This window comes from Amphiprion ocellaris, chromosome 20 (genome assembly GCF_022539595.1).
Source record: "Amphiprion ocellaris isolate individual 3 ecotype Okinawa chromosome 20, ASM2253959v1, whole genome shotgun sequence".
NCBI lineage: Eukaryota > Metazoa > Chordata > Actinopteri > Pomacentridae > Amphiprion > Amphiprion ocellaris.
In genome coordinates this window covers 12,723,972-12,740,979 of record NC_072785.1, presented here as the reverse complement: position 1 = coordinate 12,740,979, position 17,008 = coordinate 12,723,972, and the positions used below count along the sequence as shown (strand labels likewise).

The window sequence follows — 17,008 nt, the reverse complement described above, 5'->3', positions numbered from 1 at the left end:
AAAGCTTTTCAAATCAAATTCTGAAAAAATCATCTACAATCCTGTGTAAACTGACCTTGTACTGTTGGCTTGCTTTGCATGACAACCAGATTTCAGAATCCGATCCTTCCTCCACAGAAAACATCTGTGCTAATAAGTATGAATAATAATTTAGTTTCAGTTATTCTACTAAAAGTAAACCCTAACTAAATTAAACGTTAGCCGCACTTCCTTTTGTTCTACTTCTACATGGACTTAATAGATTATATTTTAATGCTGATCTTTCCATTAAGAGACTATTAATAGAATCAAGGTTTCACCTTTGCACCAACAATGCAATTAGCTGACTTGTTGGTTACGCAAGACTGAAGTGCTGCTAAAGCCTGCGTGGTCACATTGTTCACATACATCAGCATCAAAGAGGCCACAGACTGAGAGGTTCTGTTTGTTTTGTAGGTAATTTTTACTCCTATTGTCTCGGGCCTTTTTTTATATATAGTTTTCTTTTCTTCTCTTCTCAGAATATTTTGTCCCAAAGTTGTCATGTTGGTTTGTTTATCCACCAGACAAGGTGTTTTCAATTGAGTTTTTAAGCTCAGCACAAGATACGTCAAAATATTTTGTCACATATTTCTTGCTGTCTTTGAAGATGTGTTTTAAAAGATAAATACATATTTTAAAAATGAGTTGTTTTGTTGACCATCTAGCTGTCAATTTTGCTCAGTTACATGATCAGGAAGACAAACAATTGTACTTTGAAGCCCTACCAACTTGTTATTTCCTTTCAATTGGAGAGCTGATGCTGCCGATCGTAGTTTCAAAGGCTGGTGTCTGGACAAGGTAACATCTGCCGGGGAGGCTCCTTTTCATCCCACCAAGAGGCGACAGATGCTGCCTCTGCACCACAACACTCCCATAGAGATGTTCTGTCTCCAGATGAAATAGATTGTGGGAGTGACATATTAATGAAATGAAGTGTGTCTTGTGGGGCGAGTTAAAGTTAATGAACATAGGACTTGTACGTTCTCTGCACCACAGCGTAACAAACACAACAACAAACCACAGCGAATACCATGTGTGACCGATCAATCTTTGGACACTTTGCTTGACTGTTGCCCACAAAGCAGATTTCACGTGGTGGCTGTGGTCAATATCTCTGACCTGGATATCCAGCTGTTTCCAACATCATCCACGTCGATACACAAATTCATTACAGATGGGGCCCACAGACAAGGCACTGATGATGCCGTTGTTGATCTATAATGCTTTTTTAAAACGGGAAAAAACAGAATTGATGGTGGTATGAATGGTAATGATTTGGTTAACATCCAAATGACTATGAGACTCTAACCTCTTTGGGATCTCATTGTGTACTGAGCCAGAGCAGTGAAAGTGTGTCACGCTGCAACAGCTTGGGTGCACTGTTGGAGGCCAGGGCAACTAGGGCAGACAACAGAAATTGGGCAAAGCCAGGGGACAGAAAACCATTGGGCTGAGTCTGACATGGTTCATTTGTGTGTTTCCATTTCAGATGATGGTCCCCGGCTTGAATCTGTACAGAAAGGATCACCAAAGTCTGTGCAAAGTGGAGGAACAAAGATGACTGATATGGCTACTTTGCGACGACAGTCAATATCCAGAACAGGCTCGACTCGACAGGATCGTGGCTCCTGCTCTTCCACTGCATCTTGTCCTGTCTTCTCTGGACCTTACAGTGACCAAGAGGAAGACCCTCCACTGCGCCGCCAGTCCTCCCCTTTACTAAAAGGCTCTCTTTCCAGTTTTCACAGCTCTACCGGTCCAAGTCCCAAAGGTTCCCTCTCCAGCCTCCAGGGGTCTGATCCCTGCCTCCAAGGATCTCGGTCAAGTCTCCGAGGATCTCTGTCCAGCTTCCAGAACACTTTACCCAACAATCGAGGATCAATCTCCCGACTAAAAAGGCTGTCGCTCGGGAGTCTGGACACCTCCAGCCCAAGCACAAGTGAGTGGAGTAGAGGTCCCAGCCTACAGAGCAGCAATGGCAGTTCCAGTGATGATGATGGCAGCTGGGACACAAACAGCTGGAGCTCAGTGGCCACGTGCCTGCTACGGATTCCTGTCAAGCAGGACTCCATTGAGACCTCGGTGGAATCAGGTGGAAAAACCGGCACCACTGATCCAGCATCCTCTACTGCCAAGACTGAGGAAGAAATCATTTACCAAAATCTTATCTTCACCCGACCTCCTGTTAAAACCGAAAGCAAAAGAGACTCTGCTCCTGAGAGGACTTGTACAATGCTAAGGAACATCACAGCAAACCAGAGTAAGTCCACATCCTGCCTCAGCAAGAATGTCTCATCCCATCAGCGGAACGAGAAGACGGAAGACAGGCGCAAGTTTTCACAGTTTCTGAATGAGGTTACTTGCAGGGTGTTAAAGTGCACCAGCAGCCCTCCTCAGCAGCAGTCCACCCTCAGACATCACTACCCATCTCCTCCGCAGCCGCCACCATCAACTCCTTCTCACCCACCTTTGCATTCAGCACCAACAAACCCACCAACCCCGTCTACATCAGCTAGAAACTTATGGTACAGCTCTACTAGCTCAAACCTTCAGGCCATCACGGACTACAACTCAAAGGATTTTGCAAACTCCATCCACCAGTGGAGCAAGACATTGCCAAGCTGTAAGATCTTGGAGCCCGGAGATGTGTTGGGAAAAGCAAAAGGGGAAAGTCACTCATACCCAGAGCGTGACCTGGGGCTATGTACCAAGATTCAGTCGCAGCCCTCTACTGGGAGACTATATCTGGAGACTGACATTGACAGAGTGAGGAGACTTGATGAACTTGTAGCTAATGGCACCCTCGGGAAAGAGAGGAATGAGAAAGTGCCGGAGAAAGGTATGGAGAGAGGGAAGGAGAGGGAAAACAGGATGCCATGGGAGAGAAATGGAGTCTTGGGGATTGAGAAAGGGAAGGACAAGGAGAAGAGAAAAGAGATCTCCTGGGAGAAAGATGAAGGGGGTGAGAAAGTGAAGGAAGTTAATAAAGGGACAGAAAGGCCCTGCTGGGAGAAAGACAGAAGGACAGAAAGAGGAAGAGAGAGGGAGAAGAAAGTGGTGTTTCCAAATTATGAGCCTCCTCTTCCTCAACTGGCTGCCAGTAGACGGACAACTCCCTGCCCTGTCTTCAGCTGGCCAGACGGATATCCTAAAATGTCCTATAGGTCCACCTCATTGCCCAGACCTTTTAATATCACTGTGAGTACACTCCTACATTCATGTGTTGGCTGGTTGGTTCAAGAATACAAAAAACATTTTGTCATTTCCAGTGATATCTTGTTTGTGGTGTCCATGTAGATATTTCTCTGAGATTTGCCTTCATACGAACACAATGTAGGAAAACCCATTTAAAAAGTTTAATAATAGCATCTCTCTAAAACACGGTGTTCCAGTTCACTGTATAATCCGCAGAAAACATTCCCATCACCGGACTAGAACGCTGATGTTGCACGATTCTGCAAAACCCTATATTACATTAAATGGAAAGTTTTTTATTGGATTCTCCTATTTTCAAGTATTTGTGTCAATTTGTATGCATTCTCTATAGTCAATATTAGATAAGTGAGAGGAAATTAAGGAGGAAAGAGATGTGGAACAACACGCAAGAAAGATTCCCTGCTCCATTTACGTCGGGGATATTGTGGTTCAGAGTTAGTGCCTTAAATCCTTTAGCCACAGAGGCACCGCAGCAAAGTTTGTTTTAATGTTTAATGCCAGCATTTTTAAAATTGCACAATTTCTTGTGCATGGCAGCCCCAGTATGGTATTGATAGGATAATGGAAAGACTGTGGCCATGTTTAAGGTCTGACAGCATCCCCCGCCCTGAGCTAGACAACACAACTTTACACTTCAACACATAAATATCTCAGCATGCTCTGTATTGGCACTCAACTGTATGTGGACTCAGGACATAAACTGTGAGTAATTACAGGAAACACCAGGATATAAAAAAGACTCTCTAAACAGTTTTTAAGGTGTAATTATTTGGAGGAAAGTGCCAATAAGCATTTGGCAGTACTGCTGGTGCTGATTTTTCATCCTAATTTAATCACATTTGATTTCTAATATGTATCAAGGTGTCTTTCTTTTAACACCTTGAAGGCTGTAAACTACAATCTGCCCCTATTAACTGTCACTAATGTCCAGCTGCTACTTTTAACATAGTGAAGAGTTTTTGACCGCAAACATAAAGTATGAAAAATGCTTCTTTGATCCTGACAATATATAACGGGGTTTCTTTAACAAGAATCTGCCATCATTTCTTAAGGTTCAGTCTGGCAGGAAGCATGAAACATAACCTCAGTTAGTTTTCATACTGTAAACACAATAAAAGCATTTGAATTTGTGACTGTAAGCCACAAATAACTTCTTTCTGAAAGCCACATGAAGTTGTAATGTGGTGAAAAGCTTTTACTCTCAAAATAGAAATGTAGTTTTGACCACTAGTCACGAAAATTTGCTTTGCATGGTTGTTACAGTTTCTAGTGGGGTGAAAAGAAGGTCTAAATCAATATTTGATCATTTTGAATACATTTTTAAACAATATACTGGTCTGGTGAAGACCTACAGGACCTTTTTTGCAGTTTGACTCTAAACCTTTAACAGACCGGATCAGAATGAGGACTACAGTTGCGCAGAATGTGTAGTTTCGATTTTTATTACATTATGGAGTTTTCACTCGAGGCGCAGTTACTTTATTATGTGTTATTGTAAAGATAATTGCTGTGATCATTTTAATAAACAGTGTCAGAGAGGAGCATTTATTCTCTGTGCAGCTGTGTCATGTTTCCTCACCATGCAGTAAGAGTAGATGTAGATTGCTGGAAATGAGGAGCCAAATGAATAAGATTACATAAGCCTCTGATGATTTCACTCAGTCTTTATTCAAGGCTTTGATATAGCATATTGCATCACATTCCTCCTTGTTAGCTGCCTATTACTCTTCTCAAACTTATTAGACGTGAGTCATTGATGTTTGGTGTTTGGCTTAATTGCATCTGACACATCACCCACTTGCCATACAAAACAAAATGTGCAAACATGATTATTCATTAACGAGACGCAAATGGGGAATCTGTATTATTCTGTACATCTCATGCACACGAATACAGAGGAATATGTCCTTTGTTCGTACGTTTTTAGACACAGACTCAAAATCACTGCCTGACCTGCAGCTTGAATGGATCTGTTCTCCAGAGATGTATATTTTCATAGCCTGGATGTTCTCAAAGGAGTGCTGCGGTTAAGGTCTATATTACTTCTCATTTAAAGGTATTAGCATCTTTCTACCCTCCAAACATTCAACAGAGAAATAGCAAAGGAAAAGTTTTGGTCCCTTTGGCATGCGATATTAAAAATACATCCACCTTATTTACTGCTTATTTACTCAGAGTGAAAGAGAGAAAGATGGCTTGGGTCTCCAACAAATTTCACTATCCTGCTTGGCTGCCTGTGTGAAGGTAGCTAATACATAAATAATTTAAACACTTTCCTTCGTCTTTTTCTCTTTTTATCTGTGCTTTTGAGCCTCGGGCTTAGAAATGCCACTCAGTAGTATGGCCTCTCGCAACCTGCTGCACTGTTGTGCTAATAGTCTTCTCCTAAAAGGATGGACTTCACCCAATGTCCAACAGTAAGCGAGCTGGGAGATGTCTGAGATGCATCTCTCCCGAATTCATTTGCTGGATGTCAACTGTTCAGCTGATGAGTGGGTGTGCATATTAACAGGAATACATTTGGTATCGAGAGAGAACTGCTGTATGGCAGCTTTTCACACAGTTACTGACTTGTGAGTGGCTCGTTGGATGGACAAGGACGATGTTTCTTTTACGGAGGGAAAGAAGGAAAAGCGTCCTTTGCACTCTTGAGGAAAACATCTCGTGTAACATGTGTGATGAATTAAAAACATATAGAAAGTAAAGATGCATAAATCTGTATTATGTTAAGGTGGCAAATTTGTACGCTAATATCAAGCCAGTGTGTCAAAAAGCAAAACATCAAGAAGTAAATGGAAATATTTCACTTTAATTTAGTTTAATTGTGGTTAAAGGCCATATTTCTACTTTTTGATGCATAAAGTAGAACTAAATTGATGTACATAATAAAGAATTAATCTAAGAGTTATTATCCTCAGAGTTTATGCTGATGGATCTGGCAAAAGCTACTCTGTTGATGGTAATGTTGACTTCATCCTAACAATGTGAGTATAGGAGTTTAGCTTGAAACAACCAACGGCTGTGGGAAGCACATGCAACACACAAGGAACTGTAGTGTATGTGTTTAAAACATGGGCTTAAATAGTGGCTTTGGGCTTCATTGCATGATGTTGTAAATGTTTTCTTCTCACGCCATGTAAAATGCGTGAATGTGCCACTGTTTGTTTTCTGCATCATCACCTCGTAAATACATGCAGCGCTACTTGTGAACGGCTCGTGTGTTGGCATGGCGATGGCAGAGTCTGCCAGTCGGAGAGAAAAATATACTGTAGAAACGCAATACCAAAATGTTAATTAAATGAATGCTAAAACAATGTACATAAAGGATATTAGAAATAGGTTTTTATATGATATAAATTCTAAAAGTGTCACTTTAAAGCAGCTATATTCGCCATTTTACAAGAAAAAGTCTGTGAAAGTTATTAACCAAACCAATTATTAACCAAATCTGCAGCTCTGCCCAGCTTTATGGAGCACATAGAATTTAGCTGACCAGCCTGCAACTGTACTGGTTTGGTTTAAATAAAAGACTGATATAAATCGTGGCATTTACCATTGTTACTGATTAACTATAACCAGCATGTGGCCGTGTTGGTGAATCCACCTTTTTGTTTACAATCTCTCCTTTAATTTAGCAAAGCAAAGGTTAACATTTCACATTTTCCACTGAATGAATGCACATCCATACAGGCTGATTATTACTGACATTCAGTGAATCCTTCAAGGAATGCCGATCCACTCCTCGTCCTCGCCTCTCTCTCTAGGCTTGCCCTCTCTGCACACAGTGATGGTGGGATGGAGGGATGGACAGAGGGGATTACTGAGCGTTGTCTCATTCAGTAGCTGCATGAGTCATCCTGCTGTATCATTCGCACTGTTTGTAACACCCACACAACACTGTGAAGCACCGCATACATATGCTCACAAAACACACACTGCACTCCTTACAACCCGTATGTTGGAGTCGTGTACCTGTAACATTCATCATACCTCGCTGAATCCTTAACAATAAATCCTCATGTGGGCTGGAGCTGCATGCAACATACAAACACACAAACTCCTGCAAAGCACACCTACCCCCTGCAGCACTAACCCAAAAAATGTATAAATCTGACTTCCTGTTCTCCATAAAGCTTCTGATCACGAACTAATATTTGTGAGGGTTTTATCACTATATCTATATGGGCTCCACATATATGTTCTCCCATGTTGTCTCTGGTCAAGGGATTTGATTGGGTAATAGGTTCTACACCAAAGAATTAAGCCTAAGTGGTAACTCTTCTTGTGAAATCCTTGTCATGCATAATGCATGTGTAACAAGCAAATGTGTGCAAACAGGGACCTGTTCTCTTATTCATCTCCATCTGCATGTTTACACATATTAAGACATGCTAGAGCATCCCTGAGTTCAGAGTGTTGCCACCTTTATGTTGTATTATTTTTATAGTCAAACTGATGTATTTAAAAAGCAGTACTTCGACATTACGGAGGAGTTAGAAGATTAACATGTATTTAGTGTAGTTTACAGCCAGCAGTCGGTTCAGATTAACATAAGAACCACAAGCACAGGTTCCACAAGACAACTCTTTTAAAACTTTTTTACATTTAGGTGTTGCACAGAATAAAATGATAAAATGTTTTAATTAGTGAGCTGCGGTGGTGCTGCTGGGCAGATTTTTTGTTACCTGAGGACAGAACCAAGGCAGCTCTTTCCCTCTTTTTTCAGTCTATGCTATGCAAAGCTAACTTGCTGCCGGTAGCTTCATATTCATCACGTGAATGAGGCATCAGGCAAGAAAACCAAGTGTTTTCCAAAATGTTGAACTATTTAAAAAAAAAAAAAAAAAAGAACTTTCAGACATTTTGCTTTGTTTACCTTCATACTTTTTCTGCTAGAACTTCCCATTTTCTATCATTCATCTTTGCTGTTTCTACTACACCATGTAAGTCTGCCTCTCACCCTTGGGCCCTTTCTCTCCATTTTCTGCAGCGTACAGCATTTTTCTTTTGCACTGTTAATCTGTCATTTCTTGCTCTGCCTCACCCCGCCCCTCCCTCACTTAACACTCTCACTACTGATATAGTACGTGCGTTGTGAGTGAGAAATAATGGATATATTTGTTTGCGGAGACGTTGCCACTCGGAGAGCTCGTTAAACACCAGATAAGAGGTACTTCACAGCATGCGGTGGCAGCAGCGGCACCAGATAAATCTGCTTGATAAATATATCTAATCATTTCATTTCTTCTCTCCCAACCAGGAATCTGATGGAGAGATGCAGCATGACATGAGGTTAGCCACTTTCACTTTTACCTCCTCTCCTCCCGGCAGTGACACCTCCGCCACACCTCTCTCTCTCCCCTCTTCTTCTCTCCATCACTCCCATAACCCCTCCTCTTCCTACTCACCTCCTCCTGCTCCATTCAGTCCTCAGCTCTCTCTCTCATTTTCTCTCTCTCTCTCTCTCTCTCCCTCTCTCTCTGCCTACCAGCCTGTCTCCAGTCAGAACTAGAGGAGTCTCTTTTTAAATGCATGCTGCTCTAAGGGGGATGCACAGACACATGAATATTGTGATCTTATCTGCTGAAAATGAGGCAAAAAGCAAATAAACGGTAAGGCAAGAAAGCGGAGAAGTGCATGCCGGGTTTCATTAGCTGCTCTGAGATAAGTGTGTGTAGTTGCTTTGCCACACTTGTGAAAAATAATGATTGTTGTGAGTGCTCTTCTGTAGCTGTTGTGCCTTTTTCGTCCATGTGTTGCATAGTGCTTTTGACAGAAAGGGTTGGGCTTGCACTGCTGTGCATTCAACAGTACGTTATGTTTGGAGAATATGAATACATGTTGTGCAGCATGTTGGAGCAAACCGAACCTTTTCTGACTAAGTCACTGCAGCAAAGGAAGTCAGGTTGCTAAAGACCATTTGATTCAGATGAAGTAAATCAGCGGTTTTTTTAAATTTATCTACTATGCTCAGCTGTCATTTGGATTTTATTGGCGTGAGAATGATGAGCCGCCAAATGTTTTCACAGCCCTCAATTAACTCATATTCATTCACTGGGAAAGATGATACCACAGAGAGACAATTATGGCTGAACAAGCGCATCATGAGGAAGAAAGTTGTTCTCATTAAACCAGCCTCCTCACCTTGTACAGATTAAGAGAAAGACAGAAAGAGCGAATGCAAGAATGCATAATAATGTTTTTGACTTAATGAGTTGAGAAAAGATTTCAGGGAGTAAATCATAAAGTATTCCTTTGATATGTTGACTTCGGTTGGTTTTATAGTCAGCACAACATGACTATAGCATCTAGGAGTTAATTACTTTCACCTCTTGTCTTAACCTGCAGCTAGTGAGGAAACATTGATTTTGCAGATGATCCCTGCTTCCTGCTATATAATTAAAGCAAACAGCACCTCAGAAAGGGTGCTGTCCAGAGGGAAACTTTGGGTCTTTGAAGTGAGTTGCAAACTTCCTGTACAGTTGAAAGAGCTATTATAAATCTGGTGGCAAAACAAAAGAAAACAATGCGCTCCAGCCCTTTTGGCACTTTGAGTCGTGTTAGCTTGTAATTAATATATCATTAGTTGAAAGGTGGCACTAAAATCGCATCCAGTGTATTGAGCTTTACCACAGCACTGAAGTTGGAATGACAAGCGGGATGAGTTTATATGATGAGTTTACATCCCTCGTCAAAAATACATCATAACAAAGCCATTCTTAGTATTTTTTATGCATAATTCATCACAAAGATTGTTTTTCACAATGTAGCCAAAAACTATTTTTGCTATTTTAATGCCTGAGAACTAAATGAGCCCAAAGATGAGGATTAATATGTGTTGACGGCCGTCCAAACAAACCATCAGCCCCACCAAACCCCAGCAGCACACCACGCATTGCTCCTCCTCAGTTTTCTGAAGCAATTCTTGTCATAGATAATAAGCCAAAGCTCATCACAAAAGGCTGTTTTGTTCTTTTAAGATGAGTCAAATCGATGCCAATGAAACTGAGATCGCTGCGTACAAAACCTCTCAAAGTCAGTCTTTACATGTAGGGCAAACAATATAGCAGAATGAGCACATCAAAAGACTATTAGCTGAAAAACGCTCTTTTTTTTTACAAGATTTACAGGTTTTCTTGATTTAAGTAGATAACTGAAACTTTACGGTAAGTCTCATATTTTTCATCTTGTACTAATTTTCTGCTTCAAAGTTTTGTGCATATTAGATTGCTGTAACTGCTGTTCTTCTTGTATTTTTAGATTATTAATATACTATTCATGAGGTGATTTGCAGAGCCTACTTACTTATGCCAGTCGGACAGAGGAAGTGGGGAACTTTCCAAAGATTATAATACGAACGTCACTGTCAAACCCAAAACTGAAAGATGAAAATGGTGAAGCCCAGAGGAACGTAATATGCACTTAAAAAGGGACACTGTGCCCCTCAAGGCAAAAAAAAATTACTGCTTACTGACAGATGAAAAGGTTACAGCTCTAGAAGATCTGTCTGAATTTTTCCATAAACAACATTCTTGAGGTTTGAACTCAATTTTTTTTTGATGAATTCAAAAAAAAAAAAAAAGTGCACAAGGCCACATAAAACTACAGCGGAAGAACCAAGGACAAAGAAGTGATTAATACACCACAAGCAAACAGACCATTGTTTTTGTTTTTTTTGTTTTGTTTTTTGGAATTGGCTTAATTTCCTGTTTTCTCTTTTAATTAGGCCTCTATAAAGGTTTCAGCTCACCTTCATCAGCTGTATCTATCCATGATTAACTTTGCCACCAGTTCCAGCCCCTGGGAGACATCACTAGCCCCCTTTACTTCCACTTTGAGGAATATACCTAAAGAGGCTTTGTTTGTTCATCTCTCGTCTCTCCCTGAAGGTGCACAGCCTCCAAAAGCAGATGCTATACAAAATCTCCCTTCAGGTTAGCCTGGAGCAGTTTACCACCTCCCCGCTTCCTCATTCTTCTGCCTAATTATTTCCAAGATGGTAAGATCAAGGATTTATGCAGGAGCTCATTCGCGAGGGTGGACTGCTGTAGCATCTGGAAGTGGTAGATGAGGGATCTGCCTTGGAGCAGACTCAAGGGGTTGGCTTTGTCTTTGAGCGTGGATCCATCTTCTCTGAGACCCCTGTGAATCACACGTCTAAGACTTAAGACGCTTTCTCTCTTTGACTTCTCACCTCACCACCCTCATTGCTCCCTGGACTATTGGAGATACGCCTGCCTGCCACCAGCTTTTATAAAGCTCCGTCAAAGCCAACAGGGCAGGGTCAGCTGAGCAACGTAAGCCTCTGGAGCGCACATATAGCAGACCTCAAGTCGCCTATATGCACATTAGTCTATGCTGTATGTGTGTGGCATTTTCATGTCACATATAGAATACAAGCTTTTCAAGCTTTTGAGCTCACTACGTCCTCTCAGACTATCTTAGTTCAGAAAGATGATTTTTTTTGTTGTTTTTGTAAATGCATTAACTTTAGTCTTGATCTCTCTTGTTCAGTGTCATGGTTAAGAGGCTACTGCTATTATATCAGCAATCATTTGCTGATACAGCCTCTGCTATGTTACTGCAAGAAAAAACATCTAGTTTCAGCAGGCAAGAGGCTTTTTGTCAAACACATCAACACGCAGCACTCATACCAGCTACATGTTGAACAATCTGTGCACCTATTGCACCCATTACACCTCAATAAATACTTCATTTCACCCTGAAGGACTGTGCATGCCGCTGTATGTTCAGCCTACATGCACATACCAACCCCCGATCGCCTCCTGCAGTGAAATGCATGGTGGATTTTCCAGATGTTCTAGCTGGGCCGTGACGATAAAGAGAACATGCTTTAAGGTGAAAAGCACAGGAATCTTTTTCAAAGACGAAATTGGGACGTCACGGCCCTTTGTACGTCTTTGTGCTCTGTAGTGCTGAGCTGAGCTTCTGTACAACATATAGTCTGTTCTCCAGGAAAGAAGGTAGCTCCTCTTATTCTGAATTCAGAGGCTACAGAGTTTATAGTGTAATCTCTGAATTCTGATGAATGCGATTTATGGGGAAGAAGCAATCGGTAGTTCTTTCAGTAGCTGTGAAGTTGTGGATGCTGTTATTTGTTTTTGTGTTGTGGAATTTTATGCAGTTTAGAATTTGTTCTTTAACGCAGGCACTGAAAATGTAATTTTATTTTTACACTTTCAGGGAAACCAGCAATATCAACAAAGGCTGTTATGTGTTTGCACCCAAGCTTTGGCTGCATCTTCTTAAGGTTGCTACAATTAATATTGTTGCTTTAACAGTGGATCACATTACTCACGTGTTGAATGAACCTGCAGTGAATTCTACTGTTTTCTCTCAGCCGGGGAGCTTCATAGCATCCTTTACCTCACTGTCTTCGTTTTTTGGCTTTACTGTAGTGTAGCACTTCAGTTGTACTAGGAAGTTATTGTATGTAAAAAAATAAATAAATAAATAAATAAATAAAATACAGAATACAGCAAAAATACAACAACTTCACGCTACTTTCAGTAATTAGTAGAGACCAAAAACAGAGTTAAAAGAGAGACATACACTACCAGTCAATGGTTTTAGAACACTCCAGTTTTTTATTGGAAAATATGCATGTTAATGTCTCATTGTACTCTGAAATGAAAGCATAGAACAAATATACAAATGCAGTTTAAAAAAATCAATATGAAAACCAGAATGTATTCTAAACTTCTGATTCATCAAAGTACCACCGTTGGCAGATATAACAGCTGAACACACTCGTGGCATTCTTTACACAATGGAAATCAAACATTCTTCAGAAAGTTCTTCCCAACTCTGTTGCAGAAGTTCCCATAAATGTGTAGCACTTGTAGGTTGCTTTGCTTTCACTCTTCTGTCCAGTTCATCCCAAACCAGCTCCATGAGGTTTAAGTCTGGAGACTGTGCTGCCACTCCATGTTTTCAAGCTCTTGTTATTTTTCCTAAGGTAGGTTCTGGCATAGCTTGGACTGATGTTTTGGGCCATTATCTTGCTGTAGGATGAACCCCTGACTAGGAACATACCAGAGGGTACTGCATGGTGCTGTAGGATGCTGTGGTAGCCGTTTAGGTTCAGGGTTCCTCTCACTCTCTACAAGTCATCGACCCTGGATCCAACAAAACAGCCCCAGACAATCATGCTTCTTCCTCTATATTTGACAGTTGATATCACACACTGAGGAACCATCCTTTCTCCTACTCAACGGCGTACAAAAATCCTGCATGATGAACCAAAGATTTCAAATTTTGATTCATCAGTCCATAAAACCTTCTTCCAGTCTTCAATAGTCCATTGGTGGTGTTTCATAGCCCTGACATCTTAGCAATGGTTTTCTTACTGCAGCTCAGCCTGTCAAACCTGCAACTCCATAAAGTCTTCTCTTCACTGTTGAAACGGACACTTGCTTACTACAACCACTATTAAGCTGTGCTTGAAGCTGTTGTCCTGAGAGCCGTCTATCACACAAGCTGTTGACTCTCAGAAACTTGTCTTCTGATTCTGTTGTGGCTTTGGGTCTTCCAGACCTATTTCTGTCAGAGTTTCCCCCAGTTTCTGTGTGCCTTTTGATGGTGAAGAAAACTGTATTCACTGACACCTTGATTTTCTTTATTAGATTAGATTTTTTTTTATTCATCACATGCACATACAGGGCTGCACAGTGGCGTAGTGGTTAGCACTTTCGCCTTGCAGCTAGAAGATCCCTGGTTCTCGTCCCGGCTTTCCTGGGATCTTTCTGCATGGAGTTTGCATGTTCTCCCTGTGCATGTGTGGGTTTTCTCCGGGTACTCCAGCTTCCTCCCACAGTCCAAAAACATGCTGAGGTTAATTGATCATTCTAAATTGCCCGTAGGTGTGAATGTGAGAGTGATTGTTTGTCTCTGTATGTGGCCCTGTGACAGACTGGCGACCTGTCCAGGGTGTCCCCTGCCTTCGCCCGAGTCAGCTGGGATAGGCTCCAGCCCCCCGCAACCCTAGTGAGGATTAAGCGGTGTATAGATAATGGATGGATGCACATACAGTATGGCAGTGCAATGCAGTGACTGTCCACCAGGCTTTATATAAGAAATATATAAATAATAAATAATATTTAAGAAATACAAACAGGTAAAATGGTAATATCTGTGGAACGTACACGGTGCAAAAGGTAGTGGATGTGCATTCACACAGAGAATGTGCAGCCTGTGTGATGTGCATTTGCAATGTTGCAATATTTACAGTTACGTGGGTATGGTCCTTGTTTGTGAGGTGCTGACTGGAGGTCAGAGTTGACAGTCCAGACAGCTTGAGGGAAAAAGCTCCTCCTGAGTCTCTCTGTTTTCACCTTGATGAGGCGAAGTGCAGCCACTCCAACAGTTTGTTGTGAGGGTGTTGAGGATCCTTCATGATCCTGTTTGCCCTGACCACGCTCCTCCTGGTGTGGATATCCTGGAGGGTGGGGAGTGTTGTACCCATGGTACGCTCAGCTGACCTCATCACCCACTGCAGGGCTTGTCACGAGCAGCGCTGTTCCCGTACCAGTGGGTGATGCTTCCAGTCAGTACATTCTCCACCACTCCTGAGTAAAAAGTCCTCATGATGTTCAGAGAGACTCTGAACTTCCTCAGCCGTCTGAGGTGATAGAGGCGCTGCCTCACCTTTTTCACCAAACTGTCAATGTGTGGTGTCCATGATAGATCCTCAGAGATATGCACTCCCAGGTACTTAAAACTGTGCACCCTCTCAACAAGTGTCCTATCGATCCTCAGTGGGGTGTAATTCCTCTGCTGTCTCCTCCCAAAGTCCACTATCAGCTCCTTGGTTTGGCTGATGTTCAGGAGCAAGTTGTTGTCCTGGCACCACTGTAACAGTGCTCACATGCTGATAGTTAGCAGGTATAGTGTTTAACTTGTTAATCATCTTTTTGTGTCAATATTTGCTACTTAGGCCAGTGAATGTCATCAGTTTTTGCAGATATTGCAGTCAACATTTGCTTTATCTTGAAATTGTGACCTGACGTTGCTCTAAGATGAGATCTCAAAGGGTTAACAGAAATGTACAAAATTTCATGGGGATTCATCAACACATGTTCCAGTGTTCGTGCTCAACTAAATGGGAACAGTTTTGTTTATTCTATTTATTATATTCAGAATGAAGCATAAACAAGAACAATATAAGCAATTAAATGCTGTATACAGTAAATATGAATAGTAGGTACAGTTAGTTTTAAAATAATTCTATGTATCCTCTCAATCTGCAAGGCGATTACTTCTTGTCCTCTGCCAGACTCGGAGCACAGGTATGTCACGACTGTGTTGTCATGGCAACCTCAGCGAGGACTGAACGCCTTCTCTTTCACAGAATTTTAACAATGGAGACATCTTAACTGAGGCTGCGGTCGTAACACACTAACGTACAGTAGAAACAGTGTGAATCCTCCATTCTGTACACAACCTCTTCCTTTCTTTTCTCTCTGCGTCTGACTGTTGTTGCATGTTTGAAGGTTTATGACAAAGGTGCAGCAATATGAAATGCGCAATCTTTATTTCTTTTATTCATTTCTTCTAACCATTATTGCTTTTATTACAGCTACTGCAGAAATAAGAGGGAAAATTTTAAGAGCTGTCACGATCCTGCCCCCAGCAAGGAAAGAAATTAAATTTAAGAGAGCTGAAGTTGTTTTTCTTGATGAGAATAAACATCATTGGAATTATAGTTGACTTGAACTTCATTTGACCTGACAGATTTAAAGTGCATCACATTGTCCAACTTGTTGCCCTGAGGCTTTTCTAGCAAATGTATTTTTTGGTCAAGGTCCATTTTTGATGTTTTGCTGATCTGCAGAGGAGATTGAAAATCTTTGTATTCTTTAGCCATGAAGAAACTTAGCTGAGAGGATTCTTTCTATAAAACAATGTTGTACTTTTGTGCTGTTGAAGGTAAGAGAGAAATTTAGGGAATGCTTCAGCTCTACCCACTGTACATTGTCCAGGTTTCAAATCCCCTTTTGTTGTATGTAAATCTCAGCTCATTTTCACAGACGCCTCCAGTATAAATCAGGGAAAAAAGTAAAGCTCAGAGGAATTCTGAAAAGCTTGTTGGATGGAAGTAGAGTTGTTATTTAAATCTTTTTTTCTTTTTCTGGGAGATGCAGACTTTCCAGAAAAAAATCCTGGTAGATTCTGTTTTATACTTTGACATTAATTATTGAAGTTTGGCAGAACTGTTGAGCAGCACAGAGAAAACAGGAAGTTGGTGTTTTAGCCGGAGGACACTGTCAGACTGACTGAACAACCTGGACATGAACACTGGACCTACAGATTTTGAATCACAATTTTTTATCTTAATTGGCCTTTTTTTTTTTTACCTACTGAACATAGTTGACACACGTGATACACATACAATCTCCAAATTTAAAGAAACTAGGAAACACATTTGTTATTATAGTACGTTAAAGCAAAACAGAATCATTTAACTGACTTGAAATGTTGATACTAGCTGTGCTACAGTAACAGTGGCGCTGCTTCCAAAGCATATTTTTATATTTTTATAGGCATTTCGAAATATGGCATTAGAAAATGTTAATGGATGTTAATGTTTCCCCATTTTGCAGAAATTTTTTTTGCTTGCTAATGGTGTTTTTTTTGACTATCTGATAAAACAAATATTTAACTGAAAGGCTTCTTTCATTGTGTTCACCAAATAGTGACAACTTGCCCAACTGAAAACAGTTCCTGAAGACATCTCCCCTCTCCTGTAAAT

The 17,008-nt window shown here is 41.0% G+C and overlaps 1 protein-coding gene across 1 annotated transcript in view; it reads left to right on the top strand.

The window, feature by feature from the left end:
* Nucleotides 1-1,377: 1,377 nt before the first annotated feature.
* The window catches only part of LOC111586266 (uncharacterized), a 53,553-nt gene continuing 37,922 nt past the window's right edge, over nucleotides 1,378-17,008 (top strand). The window contains exons 1-2 of the mRNA XM_035941765.2: nucleotides 1,378-3,219; nucleotides 8,498-8,529. Of these exons, the coding sequence (XP_035797658.2) occupies nucleotides 1,483-3,219; nucleotides 8,498-8,529 (1,769 nt within the window). The 5' untranslated portion in view covers nucleotides 1,378-1,482. The remainder of the gene's footprint in view (nucleotides 3,220-8,497; nucleotides 8,530-17,008) is intronic.